General features: G+C 60.4%; 1 protein-coding gene across 3 annotated transcripts in view; it reads left to right on the top strand.

Annotated features, from left to right (window-relative positions):
• OBSCN (obscurin, cytoskeletal calmodulin and titin-interacting RhoGEF) overlaps positions 1 to 17426 on the top strand; it is a 159135-nt gene that overhangs the window by 136682 nt on the left and 5027 nt on the right. For 2 of the 3 annotated variants that reach the window (XM_047851979.1, XM_047851985.1), the window contains 16 exons: positions 722 to 830; positions 8303 to 8587; positions 9609 to 9705; positions 9935 to 10056; positions 10611 to 10723; positions 10870 to 11038; positions 11188 to 11269; positions 12005 to 12205; positions 12709 to 12769; positions 13157 to 13234; positions 13545 to 13717; positions 13862 to 13888; positions 14461 to 14613; positions 14714 to 14759; positions 14894 to 14971; positions 15358 to 17383. In XM_047851979.1, the coding sequence (XP_047707935.1) occupies positions 722 to 830; positions 8303 to 8587; positions 9609 to 9705; positions 9935 to 10056; positions 10611 to 10723; positions 10870 to 11038; positions 11188 to 11269; positions 12005 to 12205; positions 12709 to 12769; positions 13157 to 13234; positions 13545 to 13717; positions 13862 to 13888; positions 14461 to 14613; positions 14714 to 14759; positions 14894 to 14971; positions 15358 to 17383 (3820 nt within the window). Of the gene's footprint in view, positions 1 to 721; positions 831 to 950; positions 964 to 8302; positions 8588 to 9608; positions 9706 to 9934; positions 10057 to 10610; positions 10724 to 10869; positions 11039 to 11187; positions 11270 to 12004; positions 12206 to 12708; positions 12770 to 13156; positions 13235 to 13544; positions 13718 to 13861; positions 13889 to 14460; positions 14614 to 14713; positions 14760 to 14893; positions 14972 to 15357; positions 17384 to 17426 lie in introns of all 3 variants that reach the window. The other variant, XM_047851995.1, reaches the window with a different exon arrangement.

Raw genomic sequence — 17426 nt, 5'->3', positions numbered from 1 at the left:
CCCATCACCCGGTGTCCCTGATGAGGGAGGGATCCCAACCCACCATCACCCAGTGTCCCTGAACCATGATGAGGACAGAACCCTAGCTCCCCATTACCCAGTGCCCCTGATGATGGAGCGATCCCTGGCCCATGATCACCCAGTATCCCCAGTGAAGGAGGGGATCTCTGGCCCACCATCCAGTGTCCATGACAGGGGACAGGGACCCAGATGGGAACCCTGGGTGGCATCCTCTTTTCTCCCAAAGCCACTTGCCCACCTGCAGGGCCAGAGGTGGTCTGTGGATGGTGTGTGCAGGCTGTGGCTCTTCCTGGCTACAAGCCCCCTCTGTGTGGCTGCTGTTGGTAGCCTAGGTGGGGCCTGGCCCCTATGGAGGTTCCTGTGGGAACACACAGACCTGAGCCAGCTCTGGACCCATACTGTCTGATTCAGTCACTACTGGCCACATGCAATTTGAATTGAAATGAATAAGTTACCTGTAGGTAAAGATTCGGTTCCATGCATGTGCTTGGGCCCATATGGCCACCACACTGAAGTGTGTAGACAGTGTCCCCAGTGCCTAGGAAACCCTGGGCAATGCTGGGTCTGTGTGGGAACCCTTTCTTTGGTGATAGGCTCTATGCCTCTGGGACACAGCCAGGGAGGGCCCCCACTACAAACGACCTGCATGGTCCCCAGGGAGCCGCAGGCTCTAAGCAGGCTCCTGCCATCTGCCCTGCAGTTGGTGAACCGGCTGGGCTCTGTGAGGGGTGGGGCAGAGCTGTGCATGCAGAGCCCAGCTGTGCGAGCCCGGGAACAACGTCGCAGAGAGCAGCTTGCAGCTGTGGAAGGTGAGTGCTGTGGGGCTGGGTTGGGGAAAACTACCAGCTTTTCCAATCAAGGTGTGCTTCTTGGAGGAGGGGCAGTGAGGGCCAAGGAGGGGTCTGGCTGGGAGAGGAGGGGATGCAGAGGCCATGGAGCAAGGTCTGGGTCCCAGCGCCCTACTGGGGCAGCATGAGGTGAGCCATGAGCCCAGAGCTTCAGCAAGGCTGAAGGGCTGCCCTGGGGGTGGCATCTTCCTCACCATCTCTGGGGCAGTAATGAGTGCATAGAAAGGTCCTATCTGGGCCAGGCAGGCTGCTGGACAGTAGCCAGCCAGGCCTTGTGATAGGTGGCAGCAACATTAGGTAGGACAGCTTTGCCGTGTGCAGAGCGCAGGGCTGCCGGGTCTCAGCTTGGCTCCCAGGAGAGGGAGTGGTGTTGGGGTTGGGTTGTTCATGGGAAAAACAGAATGCCGTGGCTCTGCCTCCCTAACCTGGCCGGGCATGGCCCCTGGGGTCCTGGGATGTGTCTCACTAGGGGGAGATGTGCTTTGGGGTGGGAGGTGAAGGGTGGGCGGCAGGGCACCTCACGCCTCCACTCATGCCTGGGTCCAAGATCCCAGATGGGCCCAGCCCAAGAATGGCTGGGATGGGGAGGGTAGCAACTGGAATCTGTTCTGGGCCTGCTCAGTCCCAGAGAGCAGCCTGATGGGGCAGGGTGCAGCCCCAGGGACAGCTTCTCCCAGTGCAAGTATCCCCACCTATAAGGTGGTAAGTCTTCTGTTCCTGGAGGCATACAAGCAGAGGCTTGACTAATACCTGGTGGAGCTTCAGGTCCCACAGTAGGAAGGGCTGGAATACATGTCCTCCCAACTTCTGAATGTTGGCTTCTGTGATGCCTTGGGCTACTGGATCCAGTCCTTCCTGGGGCCCCATGCCTGGGCGCCTCTGTCTATCTAGACCCTCCTACAGTCAGCCTACTTGGCACCTGAAGTTTGGCCTCACAGCCTTTGAGACCCTCCACAGCCATCACAGAGAGGGCAGGGGTCCTTGTTCCTGCCCCCCAGAGGATCCTGTGATGTCTGCAGGCACCTGCACTTCCTGCAGTGTAGCATCTTATGTAGGGGAGGTGCTGCATAGGGACTTCAGTGCTCCCTCTCAGGCTGGCAACAAGCATGTCCTACAGAGGCATTCACTTCATTGTCATGATGGGTCACTTTCTGTCAACGTCCGACGGCTGTGGAGTCTGGAAGAGGGGCAGCCTCCTGGTGCCTCACATCCAAGAAGGCGGGTTCTCACAAACCCAGGATTGGAGCCCAGCGCCTACTGCTTCCTAACCCTATCCTGCCGCTTCATCTTTAACCTGGTGGCTCTATGGCCAGCACGGCCCTGGCCAGCCTTGTGGGGTGGGTGCTGCCCCCTCGCTTGTGGAACCGCACTGGGCCAGGAGCCTCGCTTAGCACGGCTGCACCTCTCCAATAGCTGCCAGTACTCACTGGAGCTTAGGGCCCATCAGGTGGCTGGCCAGTTCAGGAACAAAAGCACCAGGCAGCCAAGACATGTCCTGACTACCACCCCATAGAGCAGCAGGAGGGGACCCCAGTCATGGGGGGGGGGCGAGGAGAGGAGTTCTGCACACAGGGTCCAGTCTGCAGGTGGCAGTCTGGCTCTCTCTGGCCCCAACTTAATCCTCACACACAGGGCATGTTGGTGCATTCCATTCTCTCTCCCAGGGGGCTTCCCTCTCCAGGAGGCAGCTAGCACAAACACACACATGTACATACATACATGCATGTGTGCATGCACATGCTTGTGTACACACATATACACAAATAAATGAGGCTCCCAAGGGCCATACGGATACAACTGGTACATTTAATTCATGTGCATCCAATTGGAGACAAGTTTAAAATACTCTTGGTCATCTAAAAGGAAAATCATTTTTCTATATGGCACTGTGGCAAAGCCTGAAATCCCACACACGAAGCCAGGGTGCTGTGTGCCCCAGGCCATGCCACTTGACTTTTTTGAGCATCCCACTCAGCTTTGTCCCTAGAATGGTAAAAGGGACTGTTGAGACCTAAGGGTACTGGTAGCCGCTGACTGCCTGCTGTCCAGCAGGGTGTGGTTGGGAGGGGGCATCTCTGTGGCAAACCTGGCCCTTCCCAGAAGTTGCAGAGGAAGAGACCTTGAGACAGGTTGGAATAGGTGCTGCTTGGTCCCAGATGAGTCTTATCCTGTCTCTGGGACTCTGATCCTCCATCTGCTGGCTCCAGAGGGGTAGAAAGGTAGGGTAATCAAGGCAGTTGAATTTGTAGGTAGCTTCTATGGGGAGACCTAAATTTCTCTACTCACTTAGAGCTCAGGACCCTGTCCAGGCATTTCTGGTTGCTCCTGATGGGATTTTCATGGCCTCATGCTACAAAGCTCATATGTGCCACCTCCCTGGATAGATGCCTTTGTTCTTTAGGAATTTTTATAAAACAGGCACCAGCCATCCCAGTCGCAGTTGGATTCCCATGAGCCATTCCTTTCCCCACGCCTAGCCTTCAGTTTTTGTCTGAGCAGTGGGACCTTAGGTTTGACAAACTCACAGGGCTCCCTGGCACATGAGCTGAAGAAAGAGCTGGAATTTCTGTGTGGACTGCCCAGATGGGGCCCCTACTCTTGCTATGGTCCCTGAAAGACCCTCATTTCCTCATGTTAGACACATTTGATGTTCTACTTCCTTATCCCCCAGACACTCAAAGAAGGCTCTGTCATCTCCATTTCAAAGATGACAACTGGGGCTTCAAGCTGAGACAGATAGGCCAGGCAGGGCTTGGATCCAGTGCTCCTAAGCCGAGCAGGTTACTACACTGCCATGCCATTCAAACAGCTCAGCTCCTGAGCGCTGGCTGACCTGTAACCCTGGCTATTCCGACTGTTTTCTTTGTAGTCACTGAGCAGGAGACTAAAGTCCCCAAGAAAACCATCATCATGTAAGTGCAGGCGTGTTCCTAACTTTCCTTCTGACTGCAGTGCCCCCTGCATGCCCACTAACCCACCTGGACCTTGCCTGTGTGGCCCGGCCACCTGCTTGTCTGACTACCTGCCCATATGGCTTTTGCTCACCACGCAGACTGCCAGCACTTTGCAGAAGCTCCAGAGGGGACCCACATTCCCCTGGGGTCTTGACTACCTTCACACTTCACAGCTCTCTCTTAAAGGGCCTCCATGGCTCCATTGCTTCCGCAGGGTAGACTTACTCTGTATACTTCACAGCAGTACACCCAGCTTGGACCCAGAATCACACCAGTTAGTTTGGAGCCGGGACTGAGAGCTGTTTCCCACAGTGGGCCAGAGGCAGAATTCTACTCAAAACCCTAGAATCTAGGACATTTCTGTCCAACAGAGCTTTCTGTGATGTTGGAAGTATTCTCTATGTTGCACACTACAAGAGCATCCACTAGCCATATGTGGCTGCCAAGTATTTCAAATGTGTCAAGTGTAACTGAAGAACTGAATGCTAGATTTTAGTTATTCTCATTAACTTGCATTTAATTAAAATAGTGTAACCCTAGTGGGCAGCACAGCTCTAGGTCCCTTACATGTCTCCGAGCCCAACCCTAGCATTAGGGAGATGGGGAAACTCACGTTCAGGGAAGAGGCTTGCTCAGGGTGTCTCATGATTGGAAGCCAACTGATAACCCATTTCCCCGGTGCCACGCCCGCCATCCCTTTCTTTGGTGCCTTCAAGGCTGGGGTTGTTGCTACTTAAATTACACAAGAGGTTTGGAGCTGAGTGAAACCACAGAAGGAAGAATTGGTTTTGACCTGGATGATCGGGAGGACTTCCACTAGAGGGCGTGTGCAGGTGGAGATTGTGGAAAAGCTTGCAAAAGCCAGGAGGCAAGAAAAACTGCTCTAAGACCAGATGGCTGGGAAACTCTGGTTAGTCCCCATGGACCTATGACCTCCTCAAGGGGCCTGAAGTTGTTCAAGTTATGGAGAATCTTATCAGACATTTGGTCAGATCCTGGGTTAACCCTTCCTCGACTTCCTCCCTCCTCCCCCAAGGCACGTTGCTGCCCCACAATACATGGGGTAGTAGTAAGTACCCCATCCCTGGAGCTATGCGACTGTGTCTGAGCTTTATACAGATTAACTCTATGTTTCATCCATGAAAGGAGCATCTCTATTATTTACATCTTATGGATGGCTCCTGCTCTCTGAGGGCTCACTGGGGTAACCCACATGATATAAAACATAAGGCACTGGTGGGATGGACAAGGAAGGCCATATGGCTATGTCCCTGCATACCTTCCCATTAACTGCACAAAGAGCACTGGGATCTCCGAAGTGAGATGGTCATAAATGGAGGAGAGACTAGCACACAGAGACATTGTAATGTGGGTTTTGAGGCACCTTGTAATGTGGAATGGCCCTCCCCTGATGCCTCAACTCTTGTTTTGAGATATGCACACTAGAGTTTGAGGTTAGCCAGATGGGGCTTTGTGCTTTGTTTCTTTGGTTCTCTGTAGGTTCCAGAGGTTGGGCTCAAGCACATGTGTAGGAGTTTGTGCAATGTCACCACTTGCTTGTGAGGACACTAACCCAATCACTCATGTGGCCCCTGCATGTGCTTATGGCGCGGGCACTGAGCAAGGCTGCAGGTCTCTGTGCCCATTTCCTCTTGGCCCTCTCCCCGCAGAGAGGAGACCATCACCACCGTGGTGAAGAGCCCCCGTGGCCGGCGCCGGTCCCCCAACAAGTCCCCTTCCCGCTCGCCTTCTCGTCGCACTGCCAGCCCACCCAGGCCAGGCCAGTTGGCCCCTGAGGTGCTCTACTCACTGGGGGCCAGCCAGCCTCAAAAGCCTGAGGTGGAACCAGGCTGGAGGCCCACTGTGCCCACGCTGTACGTGACGGAGCCTGAGTCCCACACACCGGCCCTGCCCCAGGGCACGAGGCCCCAACCCAAGTGGGTAGAGGTTGAGGAGACTATTGAAGTCCAGGTGAAGAAGACGGGCTCCAGGGGTGCATCTCCTGCCAGAGAGGCACCTGACAGCTCCACAGGGCTCCTCTTCACGATGTCAGGTGGGACACCCACAGGAGACCCCAATGCAAACAATTCCAACAACAAGTTACTGGTTCAGGAGCCCCAGGCCCAGGGCAGAACCATAGTCAGTGCTGGACAGCCTCTCACCTTCTGCATGGACGCTGGGCCAGAGGAGACCCCTGAGCCTTTCCCTCCCCAAGCAGCTGAAGAAGAGGCTCCCCTCGAAGAGATGGAGGAAGGAGGTGCCCTCCTGACAGAGGAGCCTCAGGGCACCAACAGCCTTTGGAGCCGTGACCCCAAGGTCCTCACACACGACGGCCGAGTGCTGACGCTGGCTGACCTGGAGGATTACGTGCCCCGGGAGGGGGAGACCTTCGGCTGTCATGGCCCAGTGCCCAGCACTTCTGATGACCCACCCTGCGAGGTTTCTGTGCTTCAGAGAGAGATCAGTGAGCCCACTGTGGGGCGGCCTGTCCTGCTCAATGTGGGGCGTCCCCTGGGCCCACGAGGCCCATCCAGCTTTTTCAGTCACCGGGAAGTGTCTCCATCAGGGCCTCAAGTCCTTGGCCCCAGTGGAGTCTCCTTCTGTGTGCAGGAGGTGCGGGCTGGGGGTGCTACCTCCTGGAAGCCGTCCTTCTGCACCCAGGTCCAGCGGTCTGCAGACAGTGGCCAGAGCAGCTTCAAAACAGAGGTTTCCACCCAGACAGTCAGCTTTGGGACAGTGGGTGAGACGGTCACTCTGCACATCCACCCAGATGGGGACAAGGCCCCCAGCCCCTCCCAGGGTTGAGGCCATAAGCGTCAGGGGCTTGGCTGTCAGGCACCCTGATGCAGCCAGTGTGGCTGTGTGGAGGAAGCCAGTGCCCCATGGATATGTGTGCTCTGATCCTCCCCTCCACTCTCCAAGAACTCAGGGCTGGAGCCTGCCTGCCCCTTCTACCCCAGGCACTTGCTACCTCACAAGGCCTGGTCTGGCTGAGGACACTGCACACAGATCTGGAGTCTCAGAAAGTACAGAAGCCTCTGAAGAGTACAGGCTGGAGAGACTCATGGACTGCAGCTCTGGGCTCAGGGCTCTAGACATAAGTCAGGGACACTGTATCTGTCTGGCCATGTTCACAAGGCCGGGATGTCAGGTTTGTCCTGTCTGCTCCAGGCTAGGGTCCTGGTCTTCCTCTCAGGTGGGGGCTCCCCAGCCGCATCTTCACCATGAACATTTGTCTTGGCCTCTGGGAGGCCTGTGCGGGGCACAGCCCTGCAGGCCCTCCTGATCCTTTCTGCAGGGTGGACCAGGGTCTGTGCATGGGAAGTGGCCCATCAGATGGCCCCGATGATGATAATAAACTGGTTCCCTGCACTGTGTCTTCTCTGCTTTCTTGCTTCTCTGCCTGGTGGCTCCGGCGACTTGTTGGGGAGGGCCTTCTATGCCTGGTCCTGGGGACCACCAGTAGCAGCCCTTGGTGGGCACCTGACACCAGCCTGTGGGTTCTGGCCCATCCTAGGGTCCCTGGGTGGAGGCGTGACAGCTCGCCGGTGTAGCTTGCTCACACAGGCTGTGTGGCTGGTGACAGGTGCTACCTTGTGACAAGACTAGTGGTCATTCCCAGCCCTCTGGAGGCTGAGCAGCCCTCCCTACCATCTGTGCTGGGGGGGTTGTTGGTGAGATAGGCACAGAGGCTGTGATGTGTTCGGGGTCTGTTGACCTCCTTGGACTGGGGAAGGATGAGACGCATGTCCCAGTGCCATTGAGGGCACACAGACAGCAGACTGACTAGTCGCTTCTCCAGCTTGGAGGGTATGAGCATACAGAAGATGAACAAGAGAAAAAGTCTGGGGTGAGGGGAGAGCTCCAGGTGGGGGGACCTGCTGGGAATGGAGTGGTAGGCATCCCTGGGCATGTGTGAGGCTGTGGTGTGACCATAGGAAGAATGACCCCCAGGTGGGGGAGGAAAATGCACCAGGAGCTAGAGGCAGGGAGCCAACAAGGATACAGTGGCCTCAGTGGGGCTAGGCTGCAGGTGGAGGGGAGGCCACTGCCATGCATGGCTGGCCTGGGAGGGCAGGAAGGACCCCTTGGCCCCTGAAAGCATCAGGCTGTTCCCAGGCTTCCCTAGAGTGTGGGGCTGGGTTCCCTTGGGCCTGGGTGGCCCAGTACCCTGGGGTCTGGAGTGGACCATGGTGTGGAGGTCAGTCCCTGGGTGAAGGTATGGGATGAACTGAGACTGAGGGGCAGGGCCAAGACAGAGGGCAGGTGTCCAGACCCACCTGTGCCCAGAGGAGCCCCCATGTTTTCAAAAGTCCTGGGCTCACTGCCTTGAGTGTGTGGTGGGTCAGATTGGTGGGAAGGGCAGCTTGGAGTCAGCTCACTGGGGCAGCCTCTGAGGACTGGGACAAGGTTTCTGGAGCCCTCTTCTTGGGCCCAGGCCACGCTTCACCCCTACACGCTGACCCGCCTCTCCCACAGATGCTGCTGCCCCTCCCCCAGTTGCCCTGGAGCCAGCAGACAAGGAGATCACGTCTGTTCCAAGGACGCTGGTGTGCCCCGAGGCTCCAGGACCCTCCACAGGGGACCACGCTGGCCCCATCCCTGGCCCTGGGGGGCCACCCAAACTCCAGGAGGCTGGCCCCAAACTCCTAGGCATGGAGGTTGCAGATGCATCTGGTGAGGCCCAGTGGCCTCAGGCTGACCACAAAGTGCCACCTGCTCTCAGGGTCCCCCCTGTGCTGGCTTCAACCTTGGCCACCCCAGGTATCCACCCTATTCAGGTGAATGGGAAGAGCCCTGGGGACCCTGACATCCCAATGGCCCCATGCACTGGGGGACCTGGACAAGGCCCAGTTTAGCTCAGCCTCAGGCTCCCCAACTGTGAAGCTATAGGCAGGAGGTGGGTGCTGGGAGGTTCTTCCCACCCTGAGTACATCTGTCCTGGAAGCCAGAGGCTTTGGTGGTTAGCCCTGGGCACAGAGCCTGAGTGCCCTGTGCTTCTGGGTAGGTGAGAAGGAGCGGGGGAGGAGGGGGGGAAGAGGAGGAGTGGGAGGATGGAAGAGAAGAAAAAGGAGGGAGGAGGAGGTGAGGGAGGAGTTGGAGAGGAGGAGGAGGAGGGAGGGGGAAGAAAAAGAGAGAGGAGGAAGAAGGAAGAAGAGAGAAGAGAGAGGAGGAGATGGAGGAGGCAGGAAGGGGGAGGAGGAGGGAGGAAGAGAGAGGAGGGGAGGGAGGAGGAGGATGAAGGAAAGGGGGAAGAGGGAAGAAGAGGGATGAGAGGGAGGAAGAGGAGTAAGGAGGAAGAGGAGGGAGAAAAGAAAGGAGGTGAGGGAGGAGGAGAGGGAGGAGAAGGAGGAAGAAAGGAGGAGGAGGGAGAGGGAGGAAGGAGAGGAGAGGTAGACCCCCTCACCACCACCCTGGCCTGATGAGACCCCCCCCTAGGGATGCTGCCTTGGGGCCCCTCCCCCCCAGAAGCTGCTGCACCTGGCTGTCAGAATGGCCCTTGTCTGGGTAGCTGGGACCCTGTTGCGTGGCTGCTGGCCCAGGCCAGAAGCTAGGACAGGAGGGTGCACTGGCTCCTGGGCTCTGCAGGGAGGTCAGGACCCCTGGGTTTGGAGGAGGGTAGTCCCTGTCTGTTCTTACCCACAGGGGCCCTGCGCTCCCACAGTCCCTCCTCCGCCTTGTGCTCCCACCCTCTGGGCCTGCAGGATGACATGGGGACACATAGTGAGAGGCAGTCCCAGCTCCATCCCAAGCTCCCTCTCACTAAGCCCCTGTCTCCTACCAGCTGAGCCTCAGAAGGTGCCAGAGCCTCTTCCCCAGGAGGGCCAGGAGCAGGACTTGGGGGCCCATGCTGAGGCCCAGGGACGCACTGTGCCCATCCGGTAACCTCCTTGGCGTGCTGGGTAGGGGCAGTTCATGAGGGGACATCCCAGGGTCAGGGCACAGAGGAGAGACTGCTCAGGGTGAGGGGTGGAGCCCTCACCTCACCCGGGCCTGGGTCCCCTCTTTGTGCATCCCCTAAAAGTCTGCTGTAGTACGGGGGGGGCAGAGCTGCCCACACTCCAGGGGTGTAGGAGAAGAGCAGACACTCATCCAGCTCCATGACCACAGGATGGAGGGTACAGCCTGGCCCGGAGCAGGAGCAGTGGACCTATGGGACATCCACAGCCAGGTGTTCATGGAGACCACGCATCGGACATACGTGTACCAGGCCAGCGACACGGGTGCCACAAGTAGGCGGGGGCTTAGTGGGTCATGTCTGTGTGTGCTCCCAGTGCCCTGGACCGGGGGAGGGACGCTTGTGCAGAGGAACCTGCAGAACCACCTGGCCTGTCCCAGCCTTGCTGGGGCGGGGTAGGTGTGGGGAGCTCTCTGCCCCTGTGTCCCCCCAGGGAGAGGTGAGGGCTGTCACCTGGGAGGGTTGAGGGGCTGAAGGTAGTGAACTGTTTGCTGGGGGCCACCTTCTCCAGCAGGCGTCGACATGCTCTGCACACCCTGCCCTTGGACAGCTAGGAGAGACAGAGGCTCGTGAGAAGGAGGCACTTCCTGACCATCAGGGGCCTGGGCAGAGTCAGGAGGGGGGCGCCCCCATTAGGGAGGCAGGTGGGCTCTTGTTGCCCCAGGAAGTATCACAAGGCTTGGGGGTATCAGGACAGGTGTGCGTGGGTGGTCAATGCTGGCCCACTATAGGGGGGCAGTCTCTGACGGCAAGGCCCAGCTCCAAGACTCAATGTGGGCTGAGGACACAGCCTGGACCTCTCTCCATGGGCTCCCTCCTGCACCCCAGGGCCCCCATCCATGCAGGTCACCATCGAAGACGTGCAGGCACAGAGGGGCAGCACCGCGCAGTTCCAAGCGGTCATCGAGGGCAACCCGCAGCCCACAGTGACCTGGTACCGGGTAGGGACAGGCACCGGGCTGGGGGCTGGGACTGGCGAGTGTGTAGCATTCCCACCCGCCAGCAAAGCACTCGCAGTAGGGCGGGGGCGGGATAGAGTCCATCCCCAGGTTGGGCTGACAGCCGCCCCGCCCGCCTGTGCCCCCAGGATGATGCCCAGGTGGTGGACGGCGCCCGGCTCAGCCAGCATCGGGAAGGGACTACCTACTCCCTGGTGCTAAGGGACGTGACCCAGCAGGATGCAGGCGTCTACACCTGCCTGGCCCAAAACGCTGGTGGCCAGGTGCTGTGTAAAGCGGAGCTGGTGGTCCACGGGGGTGAGTCCGGGGAACCCTCCTCGAGGGCATGGGACGGGTGTGGTCTGCAGACTCCCTCAGGCTCCAGCATAGTCCGTCCAGCACAGAGACGCTCCAGTTGGGGGTAAGTGGACATAGTTACACCTACGACTCCCGTTCTTCGACTACAGGAGACAGCGAGCCTGACACTGAGAAGCAAAGCTATCGAAGGAAGCTGCACTCCTTCTATGAGGTCAAGGAGGAAATTGGAAGGTATTGTCCACATACGCAGCCCCAGGAGAGGGCCGCTCCTCGACACCCCCGCAACCCAGAGCCCCTTCCCCCACTCTCCACCCTGGGAGCCCCCAGCACCTCCTGGAACCCCTGCGCCCCGCGGACCCCTGAATCCCTGGAACTCCATCCCTCAGCCCCTGCCTCCCAGAGCTCTTTCCTCCCAATCTCCGCCCCCGGAACCCCCAGGATCCTGGAAACCCTGCGACCCGCGAACCCCTGCGCCCCAGGAACCCCGCCCACCACGGAGCACCTGCCTTCTCCCCCGGGAGCCCCCAGCACCCCTGGAACCCTTGGTCCCCGGGGACCCTTGCTTCCCCTGAACTCCGCCCCTCAACCTCCACCTCCCAGAGCCCCTTCCTTCAAGTCCCCGCCCCCAGCCCCCCCGGAGCCCCAGCTTCCCGGGACCCCGCCCCCACGGAGCACCAGCTTTCTCCAGGGAGCCGTCAGTATCCTCTGGAACCCCTGCGCCTCGGACCCCGCCGTCCACGAAGCACCCTCTTTCCCGCCCCCCTGTTCTCCGGAAATTCCGCCTCTCAGGAGCTCCACCCCTTCCGCTGACCCAACGGCACGGGCACCCCCACCCAGAACCCAGTCCCCCAGAAACCTCCTTCCCTGGAGGACCCTCGTGAGCACAGCTCTCCGGAACTCTACCGCTCCTCCAACCCCGTCCTGGGGAACCGGCGCGCGCCCTCAGCGTGGCTCCCCTCCTCCCAGGGGCGTGTTCGGCTTCGTGAAGAGGGTGCAGCACAAGGGAAACCAGATGTTCTGCGCGGCCAAGTTCATCCCCCTGCGGAGCAGGATGCGCACCCAGGCGTACCGGGAGAGGGACATCCTGGCCACGCTCAGCCACCCGCTGGTCACTGGGCTGCTTGACCAGTTTGAGACCCGGAAGACCCTGATCCTTGTCCTGGAGCTGTATCCCACAGCCAGGCCAGAGGCCAAGAAAAGGGGCGACCACGCAGACCCTTGGCAGGCATAGGTCGGAGGGCCCCAGCAGGGCCTGTTCTGCTATTCCTGGACACAGCCCTGGCCTTGTAGCTCGCGGTCCCCTGGCTCAGGAATTTTGGCAGAGCTGTGTCACAGGGTCCAAGACAAGCCCTCACTGGGCCATCCCATGCTCCACGGGGCCTTGCCCAGCAGGGAGGTCAGACTTATGGGCCACACTCAAAGCTAATGCTGAGGGTCCTCAGGCAGCCCATCCGAGCTCCAGGGAGGGGTGCACATGCCCTACTCACCCATCCCACTCTGCTGCTGTCCACTGACCTTGGCCCCCCTCCTTGGGGTCCTTGTCCCTCCCACCCTCCACAGTCTGAGCACCAACCTCCCCAGCTTGGCCCCCACCCCCACCCCAAGATAGGAGGTGTGTGTGGGGCCAGGTGGGTTCCAGACTCCAGAGCTTTCCTTGACCTGAGCCCCAGGTGCTCTTCAGAGGAGCTGCTGGACCGGCTGTTCAAGAAGAGTGTGGTGACCGAGGCTGAGGTAACTGCACGGTCTCCTGTTTTCCCTGGCCACACCCAGCACACCCCAGCTTGGAAACTTTCTGGGGTTCCCCCGGGCCTCATGGGGTGTGGCAGTTCCTCACTAGGGCTCTCTAAGCCCTTCCATGCACCCCCCTTCCCCGGGGGGCCACAGCTTTCCTCTCCCAGTCACCACCTGGCTGGTGGGGCCCTCCCTCCTGAGACACCAGGTGCTTCCGGCTTTAGTCAGGCCCATCTGCTTTCCGGGCTGGAGGAATCCTCTGGCCTTGGGCTCTGGGAGGCTTTGCACACCACCTGCCCTGCGGGATCCGTGCCCAGCTCAGATCTGGGGGCGAGTGGAGCAGTAGGTGGAGGATGGACCTCCTCTGAGTCCTGGCCTCGGTTCCAGGTCAAGGTGTACATCCAGCAGCTGGCAGAAGGGCTGCATTATCTGCACGGCCAGAGCATTCTCCATTTGGACATAAAGGTGCTTGACCTTCTTGGGGCCCCGCAGGGACCAGGGAGGGACCCTGAACATGGGGGGGGGGGGCGGGTAGATGCAAGTCTAGCACTTCCAGACTCTCTGGGGATGCAGAGTGATATCAGGTGGGGTACAGCTCAGATGAACTGGAAGCTGTCCCCAAATAGCACTAAAACCTACCCCAAGACTGCCCACTGTCCCACCAGCATCACCGTTGCCTTGGGAAAGCCCTTCACAGACCCCTGTGTGTTCCCTGCGGCCCTGGGAGCCCCCTCCTTAGGGCATGGCCTCCCCTCTCCCTGACTGTGTCTCGCAGCCCCCAAATATCCTGATGGTGCATCCCGCTCGGGAGGACATTAAAATCTGCGACTTCGGCTTTGCCCAAAAAATCACCCCAGTAGAGCCACAATACAGCAAATATGGCTCCCCAGAGTTTGTATCCCCTGAGATCATTGAGCAGACTCCTGTGAGCGAGGCCTCGGACATCTGGTAAGTGAGTGGCCACTGGGGATGCCAGCAGCCCCGCCCCACACACAGTCGCTGCCCCTCCTCCCACACCCCCCAACTCTGAGCATACCCTTTGCCTGAAGCCCAGGCATGGGATGACTCAAGACTGTGCTTTTGCTCCTGCAGGGCCATGGGGGTCATCTCCTATCTCAGGTAAGCAGACACCTGCCTCTGTCAACCACCCCCTCTGAAACCAAGCGCTGATCCCTTCCCCATCAGACCCATGACAAGCCACGTGCACTACTGGCTGCTTCCCAGATCAAAGACCCAAGACCCACAGGGCAGCTATTATGGGAACCAGCGGTCAGCCAACTCTGATAAGTGGTTTCTGCTGCACTCTTTTCTTACACACTGTTGCCCAGAGGAGCTTGGCCGGGTCACCAGGCAAAGCACTGAGCTGTTTCCCTAAAGGGTCTGCCCAGAGCCTCCTCATTACAGTTACAGCTGCCCTCGAGGAGGCTGCTGGTGTAGATTGAGCCTGGATCCCACCTCACGCTAAGGCTGGGTACATACTCCAGGTTGACCCTTGATCCCTGTCCCAGGCTGAGTGTGGATCTCTGGGCAAATATTGGCCATTTCTGGGACTCTCAGGGCTGGATGGGAGTGGCTCTGTGGCCACTGGGGGCCTTGTAAAAGACCCAGCACTGTTTGCTCTGGCCACCTGCTCCCTATGCATCCAGAAATCCAGGTCACTTCTGAAGGCAAAGTCATGTCTCTGCTTTCAGCCTGACCTGCTCGTCACCGTTTGCCGGTGAGAGTGACCGAGCCACCCTCCTGAATGTCCTGGAGGGGCGAGTGTCTTGGAGCAGCCCCATGGCTGCCCACCTCAGCGAGGATGCCCAGGAATTTATCAAGGCTGCCCTGCAGAGGGCCCCAGAGTGAGTGTGCTACCCTTTCCCTGCCCCGGGTTCTCACAGGCCTGCCTCTGGGGCAGCTGACCACCTGGCCTGACCGCTGGCCTTCTTCTCCTCCTCGCAGGGCCCGACCCAGCGCAGCCAAGTGCCTGGCCCACCCTTGGTTCCAGGTGAGCAGGCTGAGCCCAAGCAGGCCTGCACAGGGAGGGAAACAGGCCATGGGGCTGGGGAGGCGGAGGTCTGCATGGACCACAGGGTGCACCAGGGTCTGCCCTCACCGTCTCTGTCACCTGGGCCCTCTCAGAAGTCCGTGCCCGCGGAGGAGGCCCACTTCATCAACACCAAGCAACTCAAGTTCCTGCTAGCCCGCAGCCGCTGGCAGGTGAGCAGTGCAGCCTCGCGGAGGGAGTGAGGGTTAGGGTTAGACCCCCCAAAAGATGCTGAAGAGGGGGCAGAGCTGCGAGGTGGGGGCTGGAGGCCCGCAAGGAAACCAGGCCCCGAGGGCTGGCTGTGCGTCCCCGCAGGGCCTGGGAGAAAGAGAAGCCAGGCTGGGGCATGCGCTCTCTGAACCCCGGGGGCGGGTCTGGGAGGAGGTGCGTGCCACGTGCAACGTCCCAGCCTGGGCAGGAACAGAACGACACAGCCCTAGGGGATGAGGAGTGGAGCTTGTAACGCGCTCCAGTTCCTGGGTGCCCCTTCAGGGGCCACTAGGAGCCGCAAAGCGGGCGGACACACGGCTGACGTGCCCCTGTCCCCCGCAACCCCCAGCGCTCCCTGATGAGCTACAAGTCCATCCTGGTGATGCGCTCCATTCCCGAGCTGCTCCAGGGCCCGCCCGACAGCCCGTCCCTCGGGGTGGCCCGGCACCTGCACGAAGGCGCCAGCGCCGCCTCCAGCAGCTCGTCCTCGTCCTCCGACAACGAGCTGGCACCCTTCGCCCGGGCCAAATCGCTGCCGCCCTCTCCGGTGACCCACTCCCCGCTGCTGCACCCGCGGGGCTTCTTGCGACCGTCTGCTAGCCTGCCGGAGGAGGCCGAGGCTTGCGCGTCTGCCACCGCCACGCCTCGGCCAGCATCGCCCCCAGGTGCAGAGGTGCCTGCTGCCCCGGGCTGTGTTCCCCGGCAGAGCGTCATCCGCAGCCTCTTCTACCAGCAGGCAGGCGAGGCCCCAGAACGCGGAGGCCCCGCCATGGGCGGCAGGCGGCACCCCGCCCGGCGGAGGCACCTGCTCAAGGGCGGCTACTTCGCAAAGGCCCTGCCCGGCCTGCGAGAGCCGCTGCTGGAGCATCGCGCGCTGGAGGAGGAGGCCGCCCGGGAGGAGCAGGCCGCTCTGATGGCCAAAGTGCCCTCCTTCGAGACCGCCCTGCGGCTGCCTGGCTCCAGCGCCCGAGTGGCACCCAGCCGCAGCCGATCCCTGGAGCTCGACCAGCCACACTCCACCAGCTCCTCCACTGAGGCCTGTGGCAGGGGGCAGTGCCCTGCCCCAGGCCTCTCAGGCCTCCAGATAGCCTCAGAGGAGAGCCTGCCAGGAGGGGTCACATGTGCCCAGGAGAGGCAGTGTCCAGAGGGATCCCAGCAGGGGCCAAGACTATTGCCATCCATCGGGGGCCTCCCAGAGGCTGCTCAGCAAGAGGGGTCATCCCAGGACAGCTGTGGGTGGCAGCCCGCCCCTTCCTTCCAGCCCCAGTGGGGTCCCGCTCCCCTGCAAGGCTGTGGCCCCCCTAAGGCTGTTACACCACAACTTTCTGGCTCCTTCCCTTCAGAGCAGTGCACGGGGACCCTCTGGGCATCCTCCAGCCCCTTCCTCTCAGGGGAGACCCAGGGTCCCCTCTCCCCAGCCCAAGAAAGCTGCCAGCCAGGCTCTATGGAGAGTCCAAAGGACACTTGTCTCCCTGGGAGGCTGAGTCCCCCTAGCTCCTCAGGGCTGGCTTCCCAGGTGGGCACGGGGCCTGGTCCCTCCCAGGATGCCACCCTGGAGCTGGAGGATGCATCAGAACCGGAGCCCAGCCCACAGCGGCCTCAGGAACAGGCCACCATGCGGAAGTTCTCCCTGGGGCAACGTGGGGGCTACGCAGGAGTGGCGGGTTATGGCACCTTTGCCTTTGGTGGGGATGCAGGGGGCATGCTGGGGCAGGGTCCCCTGTGGGCCAGGATGGCCTGGGCCACCTCTCAGTCCTCAGAGGAGCATGATGACACTGGGGCTCAGAGCCCACCCCCCCAGGCCAGCGCAGCGCCCCTTCCCGAGGGCAGCAGAGCACCCCCAAGGGCCTCCCCAGAGCTGAGCTCGTGGGAAGACTTCGGCAGGGGCTCCCAGGTGTCCCTGGTGCAGATCCGAGACCTGTCTGGGGACTCAGAAGCAGCAGACACCGTGTCCCTGGACATCTCAGAGGTGGAGCCTGCCTACCTCAACCTGTCCGACCTGTATGACATCAAGTACCTCCCTTTCGAGTTCATGATCTTCAGGAAGGTCCCCAAGCCTGTGGAACCAGAATCACCTTCCTCCCCAGAATCCGAGGCAGAGGAGGAACTGGCTGAGTTCCCAGAGGCCGCGTGGCCCTGGCCAGGCGCACTGGGTCCAACAGCCAGCCTGCAGATCACAGAGGAGCCAGAGGACATGGAGACCCTGCTCGGGGAGGCCACTGGCAGTAGGAAGCGGAAATGGTCACCCCCCTCCGGTGGCCTCTTCCACCTCCCCAGGAGACACACGCTGGAGGAGCCCCTGGAGCTGGGACTGCGCAGGAGGGTGAGGGCCTCGGTGGCCCACATCTCCCGCCTCCTGAAGGGCAGGCCGGAAGGTGACTTCCCCACCCCACTCCACCCCCTCCCTGCAGGTAGTAG

Source organism: Prionailurus viverrinus, chromosome A1 (genome assembly GCF_022837055.1).
Source record: "Prionailurus viverrinus isolate Anna chromosome A1, UM_Priviv_1.0, whole genome shotgun sequence".
Classification (NCBI taxonomy): Eukaryota; Metazoa; Chordata; class Mammalia; order Carnivora; family Felidae; genus Prionailurus; species Prionailurus viverrinus.
This window is presented reverse-complemented; position numbering and strand designations above follow the sequence as displayed.